This window comes from Erythranthe guttata, chromosome 10 (genome assembly GCF_056151865.1).
Source record: "Erythranthe guttata isolate IM_541 chromosome 10, IM_541, whole genome shotgun sequence".
Taxonomy (NCBI): Eukaryota; Viridiplantae; Streptophyta; class Magnoliopsida; order Lamiales; family Phrymaceae; genus Erythranthe; species Erythranthe guttata.
The window spans coordinates 642,801-662,746 of record NC_142542.1 but is presented as its reverse complement, the minus strand read 5'-3'; the positions used below and the strand labels follow the sequence as shown (position 1 = coordinate 662,746).

At 39.1% G+C, this 19,946-nt stretch overlaps 4 protein-coding genes and 1 pseudogene across 7 annotated transcripts; 4 read left to right on the top strand and 1 right to left on the bottom strand.

Moving 5' to 3' along the window:
- Window positions 1–910: 910 nt before the first annotated feature.
- LOC105953110 (wall-associated receptor kinase 3-like) lies at window positions 911–4,120 on the bottom strand (annotated as a pseudogene). Its single transcript, XR_016033835.1, has 3 exons — window positions 3,086–4,120; window positions 2,804–2,971; window positions 911–2,302 (listed from the first exon to the last, which is right to left on the bottom strand). The product of XR_016033835.1 is annotated as a wall-associated receptor kinase 3-like (transcript).
- Window positions 4,121–4,722: 602 nt separating this feature from the next.
- Window positions 4,723–8,403, top strand: LOC148767214 (putative wall-associated receptor kinase-like 16). 3 transcript variants are annotated; one of them, XM_088824043.1, is made up of 4 exons: window positions 4,723–4,884; window positions 5,766–6,586; window positions 6,688–6,852; window positions 6,940–8,403. In XM_088824043.1, exons 2-4 carry the CDS (start codon window positions 5,974–5,976, stop codon window positions 8,163–8,165), a joined length of 2,004 nt encoding a protein of 667 aa, XP_088680169.1. In that variant the 5' UTR covers window positions 4,723–4,884; window positions 5,766–5,973; the 3' UTR covers window positions 8,166–8,403. The 3 variants fall into 3 exon arrangements, with proteins under 3 accessions (XP_088680169.1, XP_088680168.1, XP_088680167.1); XM_088824042.1 differs by having other exon boundaries at window positions 4,777–4,884; window positions 5,753–6,586; XM_088824041.1 differs by lacking the exon at window positions 4,723–4,884 and having other exon boundaries at window positions 5,061–6,586.
- Window positions 8,404–8,709: 306 nt separating this feature from the next.
- On the top strand, window positions 8,710–12,348 carry LOC148767213 (wall-associated receptor kinase 2-like). Its single transcript, XM_088824040.1, has 3 exons — window positions 8,710–10,482; window positions 10,567–10,731; window positions 10,834–12,348. Exons 1-3 carry the CDS (start codon window positions 9,564–9,566, stop codon window positions 12,054–12,056), a joined length of 2,307 nt encoding a protein of 768 aa, XP_088680166.1. The 5' UTR covers window positions 8,710–9,563; the 3' UTR covers window positions 12,057–12,348.
- Window positions 12,349–12,984: 636 nt separating this feature from the next.
- On the top strand, window positions 12,985–16,258 carry LOC105952740 (wall-associated receptor kinase 2-like). The gene is made up of 3 exons (XM_088824039.1): window positions 12,985–14,148; window positions 14,508–14,687; window positions 14,778–16,258. The coding sequence occupies exons 1-3, from the start codon at window positions 13,233–13,235 to the stop codon at window positions 16,064–16,066; spliced, it is 2,385 nt and encodes a 794-aa protein (XP_088680165.1). The 5' UTR covers window positions 12,985–13,232; the 3' UTR covers window positions 16,067–16,258.
- Window positions 16,259–16,855: 597 nt separating this feature from the next.
- On the top strand, window positions 16,856–19,245 carry MSFC1 (Mitochondrial substrate carrier family protein). The gene is made up of 2 exons (XM_012976742.2): window positions 16,856–17,386; window positions 18,321–19,245. Exons 1-2 carry the CDS (start codon window positions 16,994–16,996, stop codon window positions 18,861–18,863), a joined length of 936 nt encoding a protein of 311 aa, XP_012832196.1. The 5' UTR covers window positions 16,856–16,993; the 3' UTR covers window positions 18,864–19,245.
- The last annotated feature ends 701 nt before the right edge of the window (window positions 19,246–19,946 follow it).

Here is a 19,946-nt window from a genome sequence, read left to right as displayed (position 1 = left end):
GTAAGTTCGTATCCCAAAACCCTAATCTTGTTGCCCCGCCAATACGGGCACCACAAATCCAGACGAGAGCCGGTGCCGGTAGTTCGATTACGCCTGTTCAGCCTCGAACAAACAATCCTTATACGAGACCAGTCCCTGAAAACTGTTTTAGATGTCACAAATCTGGGCACCGTTCCAACGAGTGCCCTGAGAGAAGACCCGTGAACTTAGTAGGTGGGTCGGAGCATGGAGGCGAGAGTGATCAGGAAGGTTATGAGGAAGACGTTTTTCAAGAAGAAGAGGATACGGCAAAATATCATAGTCAGGAGATTGGAGAGCAAGTTAACTGTGTGGTGAAACGAGTTCTTTGTACGGCGATGCAGCAAAACCAACAAAATAGCATATTTCGTTCTCAGTGCTCAGTTAATAAAAAGGTGTGCGATCTGATAGTTGACAATGGTAGTTGCGAAAATTTTGTTGCGAGAAGATTGGTAGATTATTTGAAGTTACTAGTGGAAAAGGACCCAGTCCCCTACACTATTGGGTGGGTTCAACGAATCGATCCACCTCCACCACTATAATTCTCCCATACAAATGGAATCCATCACCGGCAAACACCGTTCGGCAAATCACCGCCTTAAACTATCACAATCGACAGAGAGACAAGTAAACACCCCGTATCCGCAGGTAATATAGATGCACTTGTTAATTGAAAAGCCGGGTCATCAAATTAAACCCTAATGACATAGACCAACACTCCACCAACCCTGAATGTATAAAGGATAGACTGACACAATTTGTAATTGGGATGCTTCAAAATCAGCTTTAACAAATGTTACAACATATTTTTGTCAACTGTAATCGCAAGAGTTTTTACAAATTACAACCAAGAAATTAAAATCCAATAAGCAGAACAATATTATTTTTTCTCCTTTTAAAGAAGGATACTGATAGTTTTCCCCGCTCCATGTCGGGTGTGCATGTTGCTTAACAACAACCTATCTTATCTCTTCTAACACAGAAGAAAAAGAATAGGAGAAAGATAATTGAAAATATATCAAATAAAAGCATCAAAGAAATCTGGAATACCTTGTGTTCTTTTGTTTAGCGAGGACTATTTATTGCGTGGAACGTCCAATTTTTCCGGATTGTTCTGTCCAGAGTACCTCCCAATGTTGAATATCTGGAATTACTGATACTGGATATAAATCTGGTTGCTGGTCATTTCTTAATTCCATGTTTTTTCCATCACGGATTATTACTTTCTCTTTGTGGGAATTTAAATTGTACTTTCTCAGCCTCTCCAATTCCATTGTCACTTCTTTCATAGTCGGCCTTCTGTCTCCATTCAACTTTAGACATCTCTTAACAAGCTCACCAACTGCACTTATTTGCTCCAAACTCCCTTCCTTTAAAATTCTTGGCTCGATGATTTGGAATAGCCGATTTCCTATCACCGACACTACAAAGTAAGTAGCCAAATTAATTTCTTCTTCACGGTTTTCAATACAAAGAGGCTTTCTCCCCGTGAGTAGCTCAGCCAAGACCACACCAAAACTATAAACGTCACTTTTCTCTCTCAATCGGCTTGTTTGGAAATACTCAGGATCAAGATAACCCAAGGTTCCTTGTACAAGAGTTGTCACTTGTGTTTGATCAATAGGGACAAGTCTTGAAGCTCCAAAGTCAGCTATTTTTGCAGTGTAATACTCATCCAACAATATATTTGGTGACTTCACATCTCTGTGGATAATCGGCATTCCTGTTGATGAATGAAGATATGCAAGTGCGCCCGCAGACTCAATGGCAATTCTCAGCCGATTATCCCAAGAAAACCATGGCATTCCCCGACTGTTGTGGATATGGTAACATAGGGTATTGTTTGAGACATATTCATATACTAATAATGGTACTTCAGTTTCCAAACAACACCCCATTAGTTTGACCACATTTCTGTGGTTAATCTGAGTAAGAATGACCACCTCATTAATGAATACCTCTATTTGGCTCTGGTCCATTATTCTTGATTTCTTGATTGCAACAACACGTCCATCGCTCAAAATGCCTTTGTAAACTGTTCCATAACCTCCTCGGCCAAGGATTCGATCTTCGGAATAATTGTTGGTGGCCTTCTCAAGCTCTTCAGCCGAAAATATTCTGGCTGATTCCGTACTACCCTCAGTGGAAGAAAGTTGCTGCTTCAATAACAAACCACCATTTTGCTGAAAGAATTTATCTCTTAGTTTGATGATTTTTCTCTTCTGGGTGGTAAAGTAAATCAATGCAATGCCAATTATCACAGCCAAGAAGCCAAAACCGAGACCTGAAATTTGTTCATTTTGAAAATCAGACCATTAAACTAGTTAAGTTTATCATATTGAAGGAATTGGAGTTCATGTCATATCGGTTAGACTCCACTGGTCATATTAGGTATGGATATATTAGCTAGCAGTATTCACATAGGCGGCTAGGCATATACCATTAAATACAAGCAGTGGTACATATCACTATATTCTAGGAGTGTTGAGAGATTAGGAGATTCATTTGTGAATTTCTCAAAGTACAGCTAAACAATTGCTATACTTAAACAGGCATTTAGTAAATGAGGTAGAGAACCTATTAGCATTCGAGAAGAACGATGGTTCTGTGTTGAAAATTTTGCTTTGAGGCCTGAGATTTAAGAAATTTTCCTTGTGGTGATTATTTCCATAAATCGATTTCTGAGATTTTGTTTGTATTCTGATGTTCTTGAGTATGCACTTGTGACGTATTAAACTACCACCAGTAGTTTTACAAGACATTGAATTTTATCATTTACCAATACCTAATGAGAACTTGAGTGGTGAGATTGGTGTATTTGGCTTAAAGCAGCCATTGCCCTCTTTTGTGCCATCCCCATCGAAGCCACGATCACATTCACATTTATAAACACCATCTTTATTAATGCATTTTGCTTCTGGGACACATGGACTATTCTCGCAATGATCTGTGACTGCAATTCATAAATGAAGATCTTTATAATCAGCTCATCAAACTTGAAAACCAATAGCTAAATTTCTAACTTGATTAATACATCAACTGTGGTGTAAATTACAAAAGAACTAACCTTTGCAGCCTGGCTCTAGATACGGATTGCCCTCATATTTGTCAAAGCAGCTGCAACGATATCCGCCAGTAATTGTGGTGTTAGAATCAACACAATTACTGTTATTCTGACATGCAAAGTCCTTGGATTTCTGAGCGTCACTGCAAGTAGTATTCCCAATAACCCAATCTAGGAGTATTGGAACATTCTTGATGGTTTTGTTTGTAAAGTTCTCATCATAGAGGTTAGAGGAACTAAATGTAAAGCTATCCTGTTCTGCAAGAAAGGCATAAGCACAAGGGTTGAAGGACGACACACTAGTGTGATTATTTAAGCTGCCTAGAGAAGCAACAATGTTGGTGAGGCCGTTGGGTATTGTGGTCTGGCAACAACCGATACCAGTGCATTGACCATCAATAATTTGTTGTCTTTCAGAACAAGAGGAAAGACACCCCTTGGTGAAATTAGACCCATCAAATCCGTATAGTAGTCCAAGATCATCACATCCGACAATTGTAAACTTATTTGTATCAGAAAAGCTAAAATGTGGATCTAACCGGATGTGGAGTGGGGTTTCCCTAGTCAAGTTGCCTATTTCGTTGTAACATGAGACAGCTATCTGGTTTTGGATCCTCATTTGTGAGTCTGTTATATCGGTAAGTTCAAGACTCGTCAATCCAATGAAGGGCTTCGGAGGGTTGAAAGAAGTATCGCAATTGATGTCGAACGAAGGGTGTATAGAACATCCCGAGTCAATGCCGATGCCAAATGGATGCGGAATAGTTAAATTCCCGCACTTGCTTACGCAGCCAGGCTTAGCTATATTGGCGCCTTTTGTGATAGTTGTCTGAGACCTGCTTGTGTTGGCTTGATTACAATCCGCCGATGCCCATTCGACCAATACGAAGAAATGGAAGATAAGAGAATAAAAATGAATGTTTGGTAGCATTGTTGCGGATGATTTTAGGAAGGATAAACCAAAAAGGGATTACAAATAAAGGAGTTGTAAGAATGAATGATATTATCTGATTGATGGAGCATATTCTTGTCCAGACACTGTCAATGTCAATCTTAAGACACTGTCAAACTAAACCCTTCACACCTCAGAAGAATCATGTCAACCATATTCTTGTCCTTTTTCATTTCCAGATCTTATTACTGCCATGAATTCACATATCTTTTTTTATTTTTTCACTCAGCAATGCAGCTGAGTTAGTTACAACGGTCTAATGCCGAGTATGCATTTGAAAAGGAGTCCCTCCTTTTCCATTCACTCATAACTAAAAATTAAAAATCATATTTAAAAGAATTCATAATTTTGATTATTAACCTTTTTTAGGAGATTTATTTATTTATTATTATCCTGTTTTTAATTAACAGAAGTGACAAGGCATAAATCAGTTTTCGATACAGGAGCTAGATTTACGAAAAGAAATAATCAGGGAAATAAATCAATTCAAATTATGCATATTTCCTTTTATCATTAGAAGTCATACTATTAAAGAGGCATTAACTAAGTCAAGGAATCCACGTGTCAAATAGTCCTCAGGCTCGTAAACGCAGCATATGAATACCAACCAAAAGAAAAACCTAGTAGAAGTACCGTACCACTGCTCTTCATAATTCATGTACAAACGATTAATTTAATTATAGTCATCGTATGAATACCGATGATTTTGCTTCGAATTTCGGAGTTTTGTTTTGGGTGTTCGATAAATTGTTGAAATCCATGTAATGTTTGCTTGTGAAGCAGATAGTAAGTAACCCAGCTTCGAGTTCGAGACAGCATATTGCATTTGCAGGAGCTATAAATTAATTAGGTAAGTAAATCAATACAAATTATCGAGTTTATTATGCATCTATTCTTTTATTTATTTATTTATTTATTTTTTGTGCATATTATTCATTTTTATGTGAAAATGTCATTAAGAAATCGTACTGTTATGAATTATAAATTGAGGCGGGTGCTTTTCTTTGCTGTTTATCAGTAATTAAGTGATTAATTAAGACAAATTCTCTTTCATTGAACTAATCAAAAGTCATACTAATGCTGATGATATGTGCTTGTTATTAAAAAAAAAAAAAGTCTTATAATGCTCGTCACGAACATTTTTCAGTTGACTATGATTCTTTCAGCTGCATATATGAGATCACGCAGTAGTAGAACTGATTATCGAATTTGGCATTTATTCTAGTTTCTGAACCAAAGAAACACTATATATAAAATTGTTCTTGGAATAAGTACTTGAAAGGGACAAAGGGTATTGAAATATACCGGCTTTTTTTTCGGAAATTTATTTTTGTGAACTCATGGCTGGAAATGAGAAGAATAGGACACGATTAGATGGTTGACTTACATTAATCTTCCTAATTGGATGTGAGTGGTGGTCCGTAATTAAAAATTAAAATACTCTAAATCCTTATCTCGAAATTTAAACTAGTCTCCTTGCATGAAATAAAAATATGGTGTTTAGTTTGACGATGTCTTAAGTATCAACCAAGTCAACTCCTCCCATCTCATTCTGTTTCAGACAATTCTGTTCTTACAAACAACATGTAATTACTACCTGAGGGCAAAAATCATTAATATCTTGAATGCACATTAGCTCAAAATCATCATGAAGATGCTGACAAGAATTCTTGTGTCTTCTCTTTTCTTCCATTTCGTATTGATCAAATATGCATCAGCGCTTTCTAACAGGACCATCACAAAAGGCGCCAATATAGCCAAGAAAGGCTGCCAAACAAAGTGCGGGAATCTAACAGTTCCATACCCGTTTGGAATCGGCATTAATTCAGGATGTTCAATCGACCCTTCGTTCGACATCAACTGCAACACTTCATTCAACCCTCCCAAACCCTACCGTGGAACAGGGAATCTCGAAGTCACCGACATCACAGATTCCCAAATGAGAATCAAGAACTGGGTGGCCGTGACTTGTCACAACCAGCGAGGCAACTCCACCAGAGAAAACTCCATCTGGATCAAATTAGGGCAGTACTTCAGCTTCGCCGAAACCAATATGTTTACCGTCATTGGATGCGATGATGTCGCCTTGATAAGGGGAATCAAGGGGGCCAATTTCTCGGGGGGCTGCGTTTCGTTCTGCTCTGCAAAAGAGGATCTTCTAGAAGGTTCCTGTACTGGTATAGGTTGTTGCCAGACTTCAATACCGAAGGGGTTAAAGAGTTTGGATGTTGGTGTAGGCAGCTTCCGTAATCACACTCAAGTGTGGTCCTTCGACAGTTGCGGTTACGCGTTTCTTGCTGAGCAAGATGCCTTCACATTTCGTATTGCTGACCTAAAGGACGACAAGTTTCAAAATAGAACCATTGAGAATGTTCCGATACTCCTGGATTGGGTGATCGGGAATAAAACTTGCACCGAAGCTAAAAAATTCAGCGATTTTGCATGTCGGGGCAATAGTAGTTGCATCGATTCCGATACCAAACATCGTGGATATAGATGCATCTGCTTTGAGGGGTACGAAGGCAATCCTTATCTTGAACCGGGCTGTAAAGGTTAGTTCTTCTTTGTCTGGTTTTTTATTTTATTTTTTCTCTCCTTCAATGTTCGATAAGATGACTAGTGTGACTTTGGATGTTTGTTTCTGATTTTTCAGACATAAATGAATGCGATAATAATCCGTGTGATCCGAAAGGCATATGCACTAATACTCCTGGTAATTTTACATGTTCGTGCCCTCATGGCTTTGTTGGTGAGGGCACGAAAACCCGTGGATGCTTAAAACAAAGTACATCCATCTCTGCTCTCAAGGTCTCATTAGGTACTTGTGAATGATGAAATTCAATGTCTTTAGCCTTTTGCCTTTTAATTTTGTTTTCATGAGGGATATTTTTTTATTTTTTTTTAGGTTTCTGTTTTGGATTATTGGGTGTGATAATCGCCATGACATGGATATACTTTGCCGTTCAGAAAAGAAGACTCGTGAGAGTAAGAGAGAAATTCTTCGAGCAAAACGGTGGTTTGTTATTGCAGCAGCAGCTTTCTTCGGACGAGAATAGTATGCACTCATCAACTCAAATATTTACCGCCGAAGAGCTCAAGAAGGCCACCAACAACTATGCCGAAGATCGAATCCTCGGCCGAGGGGGTTACGGTACGGTTTACGAAGGGATCCTAAGCGACGAACGTGTTGTGGCAATCAAGAAATCAAGAATAATGGACCAGAGTCAAATAGAGCTATTTATAAATGAGGTGGTTATTCTGACTCAAATTAACCATAGAAACGTGGTCAAACTAATGGGATGTTGTTTGGAAACTGAAGTACCATTGTTAGTGTATGAATATATCGCAAACAATACATTATATTACCATATCCACAACAGTGGAGGAATGCCATTTTTTTCTTGGGATAATCGTCTGAGAATTGCGACAGAGGCCGCCGGTGCACTTGCATATCTTCATTCTTCAGCAGGAATGCCGATTATCCATAGAGATGTTAAATCACCCAATATATTATTGGACGAGTATTACACTGCAAAAATAGCAGATTTTGGCGCTTCGAGACTTGTTCCTATAGATCAAACACAAGTGACAACTCTTGTACAGGGTACATTGGGTTATCTTGATCCTGAGTATTTTCACACAAGCCAATTGACAGAGAAGAGCGATGTATATAGCTTTGGGGTTGTTTTGGCTGAGCTTATGACAGGGAGAAAGCCTCTGTGTACTGAAAAGAGTGAAGCGGAGAGGAATTTGGCTACTTTCTTTGTAATGTCAGTGAAAGAAAATCGTTTGTTTCAAATAATCGAGCAGAGGGTTCTGAAGGAAGGGAGTTTGGAGCAAATCAGTGCTGTGGGTGAGCTCGTTAAGAGGTGCCTGAAGCTGAATGGAGAAGAAAGGCCGACTATGAAAGAAGTGACTATGGAATTGGAGAGGCTGAGAAAGTTCCATAAAATTGCACGTTCACAAAAACAAGAAGACGTATTTAGAGATGATAGAGAAATGGGATCAACAAGTGAGCAGCAAGCCGATTTGTATCCGGTTTCTACACATCCTGATTTCAGTACCGGGGAGTACTCTGGACAGTACAGTTTGGACAGCCGATTTATAAAAGCAATCAATACCCCTCGCTAAACGGAAACGATGTCTATATACGAGGTCCTTATTTGAGTTCAACGATTCTTAGTTTTCTTCGATGCTCTTGGGTTCGATGTTCTTTTTTATTTGATTTTTTCCTCGTATCATCCTTCTTGTATATATATATATATATATATATCTAAATAATCGAGTTTGGAAACCATATGCATATGACACATTTCTACTGTTGTTGTATTGAGCTTTTTTTTGGTAGTATGAACAAGTCGTGATATTAGTTTCTTGAATTTTTTTATTTTTCCTTTCTGACGTTATGTGGTAACGTTTATGCTTTTGAAGCTTACGATTGTTTCAGCTAATAACGATTTTAGTAAAGGAATGACGAAAATTAGTTGTTTGTTTGTCACTGTTGAGCTCTATTAACTAAATAGTAGAAGTGAGTAATATATTCAACTGAAATGTTTTACCTTAATTCAAGTTTGCAATAAAAATTGAATACAGTTAATTATTATTGTTAAAAAAATTGTTATTAAATTAAAAATATTAGATAAAACTCGTATTTAACCTGAATGAAACATCAAAGGCGCGACGGAGCAACAAGCCCACCGCCGCGGAGGACCCTACCACCGTCGCCCGCCGTAAACCTCAGAATTAGAGAGACGGAAAATGGGGCAATTTAGCGCATTTTTATAAAGTAAGCGCGCGTTCTGTCAATTTTTTAAAAAAAAATTTTGTATTTATTTGACATGGTCTTCTGTCAGTTATCTTATGCATAAAATTCATTCATAATCAAATGTGATTGTTAAATATAAAAAACATTCATATTGTTATAAACTACTGACGTGGGTACATGATCAACGGCTGTTGTGTTAATTAGATGTGAATGATTTATCCATGTTATGTTGTAGGCAATTAAGCTATTAATTAAAGACCAATTATTTTGCATTTAACTAATCAAAAGTCATTAGATGATGATCTGTGTTTGTTATATAAAAAAAGACTTGTAATGAGAGTCTGCTTTAGAAATTGTAAATGCACAGCACTAACATTCCACAGTTCAATATGACTTTTTCAGTTGCTGAATTAGACAAACTCTATACTTGTTCTTGAAATAATACCTAATAATATTCTGGAATGTGGTGGGTTGTCCTTGATTAAAATACTCGTAAAATCCTTATCTCGAAAATCGAAATATGAATTATAATCCTTAAAATGAATTTTTTTGTATGTTGTTTAGCTGGTCAATGTGTTGAGCATCAACCAGGTCAACTGCTATCGTTTCATGTTGCTTCAGACAGTTTCATCAATGACATCATATTATTCTTGCCAGTAACTTATTGGTGTAGCTTGTAGGTATATGTATATAGGGCCTAAGTATGAAGATCATTATTGTTGTGAATGCATATTAGCTAACTCATCAAAATCCTCACCAAAAAAATGCTAACAAAAATTCTTTTGTGTTGTCTTCTCTTTCATCTTGTATTGATCGAATGGGCTTTGGCGGTTTCTAATGAGACGACCACAAAGAGATCTCCGACAACTATTACAAAAGGCGACAACATAGTCAAGCCTGGCTGCCAAAAGAAGTGCGGGAATTTAACTGTTCCATATCCATTCGGCATTGGGATAGACTCAGAATGTTCTATCGACCCTCAATTCGACATCATTTGCAACACTTCTTTCAATCCCCCAAAGCCCTTTGTTATGGGAAATCTTGAAGTTATTGATATAACAGATTCCCAAATGAGGGTCAAGAATGCAGTGGCTTTCACCTGTTACAACAAGCTAGGAATCTCCGATAGGCAAATCTGGTTCAGTATCTTGTTAGATCCATATTTCACCTTCTCGGATACAAACAAGTTCACTATCATCGGATGTGATGATTTCGCCATTCTATCTGGAACTAAAGGGCTTAATTTCTCGATCGGGTGTGTTTCTCTTTGCTCTGCGAAAGAGGATATTCTTGATGGTTCATGTACTGGCATAGGTTGTTGTCAAACCACAATTCCAAAGGGCCTACAGAGTATTGAATTTAGTGTTGGAAGCCTCAAGAATCACACTAAAGTGTGGTCCTTTGACCCTTGTGGTTACGCCTTTGTTGCAGAGCAGGATACGTTCATGTTTCGCACTGAAGACCTCAATGACACTAGGTTTGAAAATAGAACTGTCGAGAATGTTCCGATACTTTTAGATTGGGTCATTGGGAATATAACTTGCAAAGAAGCTAAGGAATCCAACGATTTTGCATGTCGCGGGAACAGTGTTTGCATTAATTCTGACACAAAGCTTGCTGGATATCGTTGCAACTGCTTCGAGGGATATGAGGGCAATCCGTATCTCGAGCCAGGCTGTAAAGGTTAGCCATGCTAGAATCTTTTTTCTATTTATTTATCAATAGTCTGATAAGCTGACTATTATGACATTTGTTTCTGATTTGCAGACACGAATGAATGTGAGGATAATCCATGTGGTACAAACGCCGAGTGCACTAATACATTAGGTAGTTATACTTGTTCGTGTCCTCATGGATTTACTGGTAATGGAACAAAACCGCATGGCTGCTTGAAACAAATTACGCCCATCTCAGCACTGAAGATCTCATTAGGTACTCGTCGATCATAAAATTCAATATTTATCTATTTTCTTTTGATTATGTTCCATTGTTTTATGGGTAGGAAGTTGTAAAAAAAATGATTTTTTTTTTCAGGTCTTGGGTTTGGATTCTTGGCTGTGATAATTGTGATTACTTTGGCATATTTCACCATCCAAAAGAGGAAACTCGTAGGGATGAGAGAGAAGTTCTTCGAGCAAAATGGCGGTTTATTAATGAAGCAACAAATGTCTTCACATGAGGGTAGTATGGAATCAGCCAAAATATTCTCAGCAGAAGAGCTCAAGAAGGCCAGCAACAACTATTCCGACGATCGCATCCTTGGCCGAGGTGGTTATGGAACAGTTTACAAAGGGATTCTGAGCGACGATCGTGTCGTTGCAATAAAAAAATCAAAAATAATGGATGAGAGCCAAGTAGAGCTATTCATTAACGAGGTGGTTATTCTGACTCAGATTAACCATAGAAACGTCGTCAAACTAATGGGTTGCTGTTTGGAAACTGAAGTTCCTTTGTTAGTGTATGAATATATCTCAAATAACACCCTGTATTACCATATCCACAACAGTGGAGGAATGCCTTGGTTTTCTTGGGAAAATCGGCTAAGAATTGCCACAGAGGCGGCCGGTGCACTTGCGTATCTTCATTCTTCGGCAGGAATGCCGATTATCCATAGAGATGTCAAGTCACCCAATATATTGTTGGATGAATTCTACACTGCCAAAATTGCAGATTTTGGAGCTTCGAGACTTGTCCCCATTGATCAAACACAAATAACCACTCTTGTCCAGGGAACTTTGGGTTATCTCGATCCAGAGTATTTCCATACAAGCAATTTAACAGAGAAAAGCGATGTTTATAGCTTTGGTGTGGTTTTGGCTGAGCTTATGACAGGGAGAAAGCCTTTGTCTATTGAAGGCAATGAAGCAGAGAGGAATCTGTCTACTTTCTTTGTAATGTCGGTGAAGGAAAATAGATTGTTCCAAATAATCGAACCGAGGGTTTTGAAGGAAGGGAGTTTGGAGCAAATCAGCGCAGTAGGTGATATTGTTAAGAGGTGTCTGAAGTTGAATGGAGAAGAAAGGCCGACTATGAAAGAAGTGACAATGGAATTGGAGAGGTTGAGAAAGTTTAATAAAGTTGCACATTCGTACAAACAAGACGAGATGTCTAGAGATGATGGAGAAATGGGATCAACAAGTGAGCAGCAACCTGATTTGTACCCGGAGTCGATAAATCCTGATTTCAGTACCGGAGAGTACTCTGGACAGTACGCTTTGGACAGCCGATTCATGAAAGGAATTAATAACCCTCGCTAGACTGGGAGTATATTAGTATACGAGGTTCTTGTCCAGGTTCCATGATTCTTAATTACCTTTTAATTTGATGTTCTTATGCTCGATGTTGTTTTTTTTTTTTTCTTCGTATTATCCTTTTCATGTTTGTGGTTTTCGTGTGTTGGAAGAGTTGAAGAAATAATCTAAATTATTGTTGATTTAAATTGTGTGCATGAATGTGTATATACTATAAACACATTCTGGCGTTCTGCAGTTGTTTGTATTGAACTTTATTGGTTGTGTATGAAATTTGGTGAATTTTATTTTCTTGAAATCTCAATTATTGGATTTAAATTTGTGTGCATGGATATTATATGTAAATGGAATCTGAAGTAGTCGTTGACCTACAGCTAACAATGAATGAACCCTTGTTTAAGAAGTAAACTCATGGCTCCTCACATGGCAAATTGTGGACAACTAACTAAGCATGATTGAAATTAACAAGATTATGACCAATTCTACGGCCGCATATTGCGTGTTATAAAAAGTCTTTTAACACGACAAAAATCAGACAATTCATATTCTAATATATCTGCTCTGCAAGTTGACTTTATACAAATATTTGTGATTGGTGACAGAAGGCTGAAGAGTTGCATGCAATTTTTGCCCAATTTTTGTTTCCCTTCTTTTTCCAATTTTTTTTTTTTTTATTTTTTATTTCTGGAAATCGCGTATTAAATGAATCGAGCTCGCGATTTTGACTGAGTTGAAGACCTCGAATTCTAGTAAATTCCGATAAATCCAAACTTAACTCGAGCTCCAACACTCCCAACGAAACTCAATATCGAGATTAGTTTTTGAACAAAATATATTATTTAGCATCCAACTTTACGAAAAAAATAATAAAATTCCCTTAATTTTCAAATTTAACTCAATTATTAACAAAAAAAAAAAAATTATTTCATTTTTCTTGTTATTTCTTTTAATTTGCATTTTTTGGTCAAACTCATAATATTTTTTTTTGTATAATTGTAGCATGAAATAGAAAGGAAGTTTAACGTTTATTGCATGACTAGTGCAAGTCAACCCTATCAGCAAATTCAACCGCCGTATGTTTGACCGGCTACCCTCCGCTTCAATTCTCACACTATATTATCATTTTTCAATTTTCACCACTTCAAATCTGCAGCCATAGTAATACTCATTACTCACATAGTCATGCCGGAAAATATGCTTCCGCTGCTAGCCTGGATTCTCTTCGCCGGCGTAACCTCAACATTCGCCGCCACCAATTCCACCACCACCACCACCGACACGTTCAATATTTTGAAAGCCCCAACCATCTCCAAACCAAATTGCGCGAGCACGTGCGGCAACCTAACCGTGCCCTACCCCTTCGGCATCGGCGTAGGCAGCGGCTGCGGAATCAGCGAATTGTTCGAGCTCAACTGCACCGCCGGCCGAGCCTACAACGGCGACATCCGAATCTTCGAAATCTCCGACAACCAGATGCGAATCTCCAACGTCATGTCCAGGATATGCTACGACCGAACCGGCGCGGCGGTCCTGTCGAACTCGGCCTACTCCAACATCATCGGCACCCCGTTCAGCTACTCGGAGCTCAACAGGTTCACCGTCGTCGGATGCGACGACTTCGCCCTGGTCATCGGGAGCGGCGGCGTGAATTTCACCAGCGGCTGCGTTTCGTTCTGCTCGAGAGCCGAAGACGTGATCGGCGGATACTGCTCCGGCATAGGGTGCTGCCAGACTTCCCTCCCCAAGGGTTTGAAATACTATTTAACCAATCTCAGCAGCTTGAAAAATCACACTGCGGTTTCGTCGTTCGATCCGTGCAGCTACGCGTTCCTCGGCGAGCAGGAGCGCTTCGTTTTCCGTGGCGCGTCGGATCTATCCGACCCGAATTTCATGCGTCGGGTCCTGGATACGGTCCCCATTGTTCTCGATTGGGCGCTTGGGAATTTGACATGTGCAGAAATTGATCAGGGCTCCGGATCTGATTATGCCTGCAAGGCTAATAGCGTTTGTGTCGATTCGGATACGGGTTTGGCCGGTTACCGATGCAGCTGCAAAGACGGTTACGAGGGCAACCCGTATCTCGATCCGGGCTGCACAGGTAAAATTCGTCCAACCACAATTAATAAATCAAGTGTTACTTAATATAGTAATCCATCTGTTACATAACTGTCTTTTTTAAAAAAAAAATTATTCCATATTATCTGTCATTTTAGATTTCCAATATTGCATTAAATGTGTTTTTTCCTGTTTTAACCTTATTAATTCAACTATATGTATTAACTCTCTAATCATATTAATATATTATTAAATCATCAAGGTTATTTTAGTCTTTCTAATGTATTTTTTCTAAAATCAAGACACATTTATTGAAATTCTTAATACTTGTGCCAAGCTAAAAACGACGATTAATTCAGAACGGATGGAGTACTAATCATGTTAGATGTTTCGGTTTTGTAGATATCGATGAATGCAATCCAAGCCTTAATCCAAAACTTAATGACTGTGAGAAGCTCTGTACGAATACTCCGGGAAGTTTCACTTGTTCGTGCTCGCCCGGGGAATATGGCGACGGCAAAATTAACGGAAAAGGTTGCAATCCGTACAACTCCGAATTTCCGGTAGTGAAAGTGTCTCTAGGTACATTACTTTAATTTCCTTCTTTTTTTATTTATCTCTTCGTATTGTAATCCTTTTCATTTTCTTAACAATTAAGTACGTTACACGCAGGTATCGGGTTCGGGTTTCTAGCCCTAGTTATTGGAGTGACATGGCTATACTTCAGCGTCAACAAAAGAAAACTCGCGAAACGGAGGAATACATTCTTCCAGCAAAACGGCGGTTTGTTACTAAAACAGCAAATCTCTTCCACAGAAGGTCCGATGGATTCCACGAAGATATTCACAGCCGAAGAGCTTGAAAAGGCCACAAACAACTACGCGGACGAAAGAATCCTCGGCAGAGGAGGGTATGGCACGGTCTACAAAGGAATCCTACCCGACAAACGCATAGTCGCGGTCAAAAAATCCCGAGTGATGGACGAAAGCCAAGTCGAACAGTTCATAAACGAAGTAGTGATTCTCACACAAGTCAACCACAGAAACGTGGTCAAACTCCTAGGTTGTTGTCTCGAATCAGAAGTACCCTTATTGGTGTACGAGTACGTTTCAAACGGCACCCTCTTCGAGCACATCCACACCAGAGGAGGAGGAGGAGCGGCGTCTTGGTTATCCTTCCAGAACCGTTTACGAATCGCAGCAGAAGCTTCCGGAGCATTGTCGTATCTTCACTCAGCAGCTAACATCCCCGTTATTCACAGGGACGTGAAGTCCGCGAACATTTTATTAGACGAGCATTACACTGCCAAAATATCGGATTTCGGCGCTTCGCGGCTGATATCATTGGACGAGACGGAAGTGACAACTTTAGTGCAGGGTACTTTAGGGTATCTCGATCCGGAATATTTCCACACGAGTTTGTTAACCGACAAGAGCGACGTGTACAGTTTCGGGGTTGTTCTTGCTGAGCTTCTAACGGGGAAAAAGCCGATCGATATGGAGAGGAGCCAAGAGCAGAGGAATCTGACGACTTATTTTATAATGTCGTTTAAGGAGAACCGATTGTTTCAAGTGTTGGATCCTAGGGTTGTGAGGGAGGGGTCGTTGGAGCAGCTTCAGGCGATTGGGGATTTGATAAAGAGGTGTTTGAATATGAATAGCGAAGATAGGCCGACGATGAAGGAAGTCGCTATGGAGTTGGAGGGTTTGAGGAAGTTTACGCAGCACCCTTGGGCGAATAACGATGCCGATCGGAGCGGTGTTGGGGAAGAATCTGCGGGGTTGATCGGGAATGAATCGGGAACCGGTGATCTTTACGGTGCTCCGGTTGCTGCTTCGGATGATCTTTATACTGTTGGTCCTATTAGGCCTTATAACAGTAATGAGGAATTATCGGGGCAGTATAGTTTGGGCAGTGAACCGAGTCAGATTATCTTTCCGCATGTGCATAGCCCTCGTTGATTAATGATGACGAACGTGTCTGTGTTTTGATTTACTTTTTCTTGATTATTTCACTTTTTCTATATGATGGTTTTGGAGCAGTGTAGTTAATATCGCGATACATCGCGATACATGTATATGTATCGATTGTAATCAAATACCGTTAAATATCGCTTGATTTGGTAAATAAAATGTTTGGTATGTTCTCGAGCATTTCATTATCTTCTGTCAAATTATTTTCATAGGGTACCTCGACTCTCTTGATCCAAAAGCTTCTCAAGTTAATAAATCTTTTAGTAAATAAATTTTAAAATTGTTCACAAATCTAAATTAGAACGTTAAATGATAATTGAATCGGGTAAATTACAACCACCTCCCTGAGGTAAAGTGTAATTACAAGAAAAATCCCTTTTTTTTGATAAATTACATCAAACTCCCTTCAATTTCTAAAGTTCTTATATTCACCCCCTACAAAAGGGTGTTAACGTAAGACATTTACAAATGTCAAGGGGATAGATGTAATTATTAGAACATAAGAGGTTTATTTGTAAATATACCGGACATAAGGGGTGGATGTAATTTAGCCTAATTAAATCCGACGGCAAAAGTTGGGCCAAGCTAGATAATTGCCGCAAGCAGTAAAGCATTCAGTAGCCCAGTTTAATTGGCCCATTCGACTGTTCTCAATTTGGATCCGAATATAATAATTTAATACGGATACCGCACGTGGCGCGACACGTGAGTGATTATTTCCCCTGAAGAACTGGGGCCCACCACCAAAAAGGAAATTCCAGTTTTAATACCTCTCCATTTGCTACCGCCACAGAGATTTATGCCTCTAAAACACGCACCTACACCTACCCAGGGATGAGTGAGTGAGCAGCGGGGGGGAACATACGTACAGCTCCTATTTCAACGCCGTCCGCCGCCTCTAATTCTCGAATTCCGATGGCGGAGGAGAGTCGGAAAACCTCGAAGTCAATCCCGCCGTACATGAAGGCACTGTCTGGATCCCTCGGCGGCGTAGTCGAAGCCTGCTGCCTACAGCCGATCGACGTCATCAAGACGCGTCTCCAGCTCGATCGAACCGGTTCCTACAAGGGGATTATCCACTGCGGCAGCACCATCGCCAAAACCGAAGGTGTCCGGGCAATGTGGAAGGGTCTCACGCCTTTCGCCACGCATTTGACGCTTAAATACGCGCTCCGGATGGGCTCCAATGCGGTCCTGCAGTCCGGTTTCAAGGACTTGGAGACCGGGAAAATCAGCCACCATGGTAGGATGTTGTCTGGATTTGGTGCCGGAGTGCTCGAAGCTCTGGTTATCGTCACTCCATTTGAGGTTAGTAAGTTCGATTTCTTCTTCAATCTTCTAGCAATTTCGTCAATGCCGTTAGATTGCTCCTTTTTTTTTTAATTAAAAGTTGTTGATTTGTTGTTTTAATTAATGAATTATCTTACTGTAACATCAATTCAGATAGAGATTATCTAGTTGCTATGATCATTTTGATTTTTGAGTATGCTAAAAAATCGAGGTGTGTGTGGTTAGTTAAACGAATCGATCGTGTTTCTGAATACGTGTCGACGAAGTTGGACTATTGGGGATTTTAATTTCTATATGTGAGGAGAATCATGAGTTTCATCCTCTGTATAGCATGACTTGTGGTAATTACTGTGTGTAGTTGTGAAGACGTATATTCGTAATTCTGATAAGAGCATTGGTAGTTTAAACAGTTGTTTAGGTTTCTCAATGTGTACCTGGTTTGAATATGTCATAGACAACGATAGATGAGATGAATACAAACAAGTGATAACTGAGAACTACAATGCAACTGTTGTTTATCCAACTACAATAATCGAGTTCAATGCGCTTTCGTTGATTATGTAGCTTATAGAGTCCTGGCATGATTAGATGTGAGGTGACGACCTTCTTCCGTTGCACAAATTAGCGAAGCTTTCGTTGTAACCTGCTCTCCGCTTCAATTTGCCCTGCCTAATTCTATACTCAATTGTTGTGCTCCTCTCATTTTCTTTATTCACGAAATTCGAAATGCATCCATTGCGCAAAATATGAGCAGTTACAGACTGCAGGTTTTCTTTGTTATCCTTCTGTTTCAGTTTACAGTTTAATGTGTGATTCCTTTGTGGTACATATAGCAAAAGATCTCAATCTGTTGTTTCTGTCGATTGGAAGTACTCTAGCACAAAATGTAGTTCTAACTTCTAAGTAATTCCTCCTATAGAAATATAATCTTAAAGAACTTGTGTGGGAGCAGGTGGTGAAAATCAGACTTCAGCAGCAGAAAGGATTGAGCCACGAACTCCTCAAGTACAAAGGACCAATACACTGTGCTCGTACAATCATCCGCGAGGAAGGCCTTCTTGGTTTATGGGCAGGCGCTTCCCCAACTGTGATGCGCAACGGAACAAACCAAGCTGCTATGTTCACAGCCAAAAATGCATTCGATGGCGTATTATGGAACAAGCACGAAGGCGATGGAAAAGCACTCCTGCCTTGGCAATCTATGATATCAGGGTTTCTTGCAGGGACTGTGGGCCCCGTTTGCACCGGTCCGTTCGATGTTGTGAAAACGAGGCTTATGGCTCAGAGCAGATCTTCTTCTGGAGAGATGAAGTATAAAGGTATGTTTCATGCTATCAAGACTATACACGCAGAAGAGGGAATTCGTGCACTGTGGAGAGGATTGTTGCCTCGGCTTATGAGAATCCCGCCTGGACAGGCCATTATGTGGACTGTGGCTGATCAAATAACTGGCTTTTATGAAAGGAAATACATAAGCAGTGCACCTTTATCATAGGTTCGCTCTTACGTAATAATATCTGCATTTTTCATCGGAGGAACTGATTTTTTTTTTTTTTCTGGAGTTGAGCTCTCGAGCATTGCTCTTACTTACTTTGTGATAGAAGAGTTCATTAGCTGGCGGAACTGTTGTGCTTCTTTAGCTTTAAACTTAGGGTTTTCCAGAGGAGACGTGTTACACATTCTTATGTTGTCCATTCTTGACTATAGCAAAAATCTTACTTACTATGGCGTATTGGGAGATCTTTTACTATTCGGATACAAGTGGTTGATTCAAAACCCAGAATGTCGAATTTGTATGAAGGATTCGTTTGTATCTCTTTTTTCGTTGTCTTGAAATTTGTATGAGAAACGGGGACGTTTACTCTGTTATGGAGAAATCTGATCCAATATGTGCTTTGGTATGAAGGAAAATAAATAGTGGCATCATAATATCTAGTACCCTCTTTTAATTTTACATTCACAATTGCTTTATATATCAAAGTTTTATGAAAATAAATAGTGCCATCATATTATCTAATGCCCTTGTTTTAACTTATACGTACGAAGGAATACCCAACGATGTTTTTCTTGTAAATTCACGAAAAATATACACTCTTCGTTTTTTCTTTAAAATTCACGAAAAATGTACACTATTCATCCATTTGTATCGAAATATAATCACAACCTACGTTCAACCACGAATATAAATATATCTGCCTATCATAGAAAGATATCACGAGCGAACAAAAAATGGATTTGTCGTAACGAAAAAAATAAATACTTTCTAATAAAGAGATATCGAGGATTCGAATCCCATATATGCTTGTTTTCTCACTGTATAGATTTCTTATTCAATTCGCTCGTCTTGGCTCATAAATAATGGGAATCAATATTCAGTTGAGTTTTTTACGAGAAAAAAAAATGTCTAAGCCGCTTTGTTTCTTTTTGTCCAAGTGCATTTTATGTCATATTTACTTTAATTTTAAAGAAATCGCATGCAATTTTTATTAACAAAATCAACACATGATTGAATTTATATTTGTTGAACAAATTATCTTCTAAAAACTCAGTATTTAGGAGATTATGTACCTATAAAAAA

Excerpts from the sequence above, each read along its gene's own strand:
- LOC148767213 (XM_088824040.1), top strand. The coding sequence starts at position 9,564 with ATGCTAACAAAAATTCTTTTGTGTTGTCTTCTCTTTCATCTTGTATTG. Across the intron at positions 10,483-10,566 it reads TCTCGAGCCAGGCTGTAAAG|ACACGAATGAATGTGAGGAT; the intron begins GTTAGCCATGCT and ends TCTGATTTGCAG. Across the intron at positions 10,732-10,833 it reads AGCACTGAAGATCTCATTAG|GTCTTGGGTTTGGATTCTTG; the intron begins GTACTCGTCGAT and ends TTTTTTTTTCAG.
- LOC148767214 (XM_088824041.1), top strand. The coding sequence starts at position 5,683 with ATGAAGATGCTGACAAGAATTCTTGTGTCTTCTCTTTTCTTCCATTTC. Across the intron at positions 6,587-6,687 it reads TCTTGAACCGGGCTGTAAAG|ACATAAATGAATGCGATAAT; the intron begins GTTAGTTCTTCT and ends CTGATTTTTCAG. Across the intron at positions 6,853-6,939 it reads TGCTCTCAAGGTCTCATTAG|GTTTCTGTTTTGGATTATTG; the intron begins GTACTTGTGAAT and ends ATTTTTTTTTAG.
- LOC105952740 (XM_088824039.1), top strand. The coding sequence starts at position 13,233 with ATGCCGGAAAATATGCTTCCGCTGCTAGCCTGGATTCTCTTCGCCGGC. Across the intron at positions 14,149-14,507 it reads TCTCGATCCGGGCTGCACAG|ATATCGATGAATGCAATCCA; the intron begins GTAAAATTCGTC and ends TCGGTTTTGTAG. Across the intron at positions 14,688-14,777 it reads GGTAGTGAAAGTGTCTCTAG|GTATCGGGTTCGGGTTTCTA; the intron begins GTACATTACTTT and ends CGTTACACGCAG.
- MSFC1 (XM_012976742.2), top strand. The coding sequence starts at position 16,994 with ATGGCGGAGGAGAGTCGGAAAACCTCGAAGTCAATCCCGCCGTACATG. Across the intron at positions 17,387-18,320 it reads TTATCGTCACTCCATTTGAG|GTGGTGAAAATCAGACTTCA; the intron begins GTTAGTAAGTTC and ends GTGTGGGAGCAG.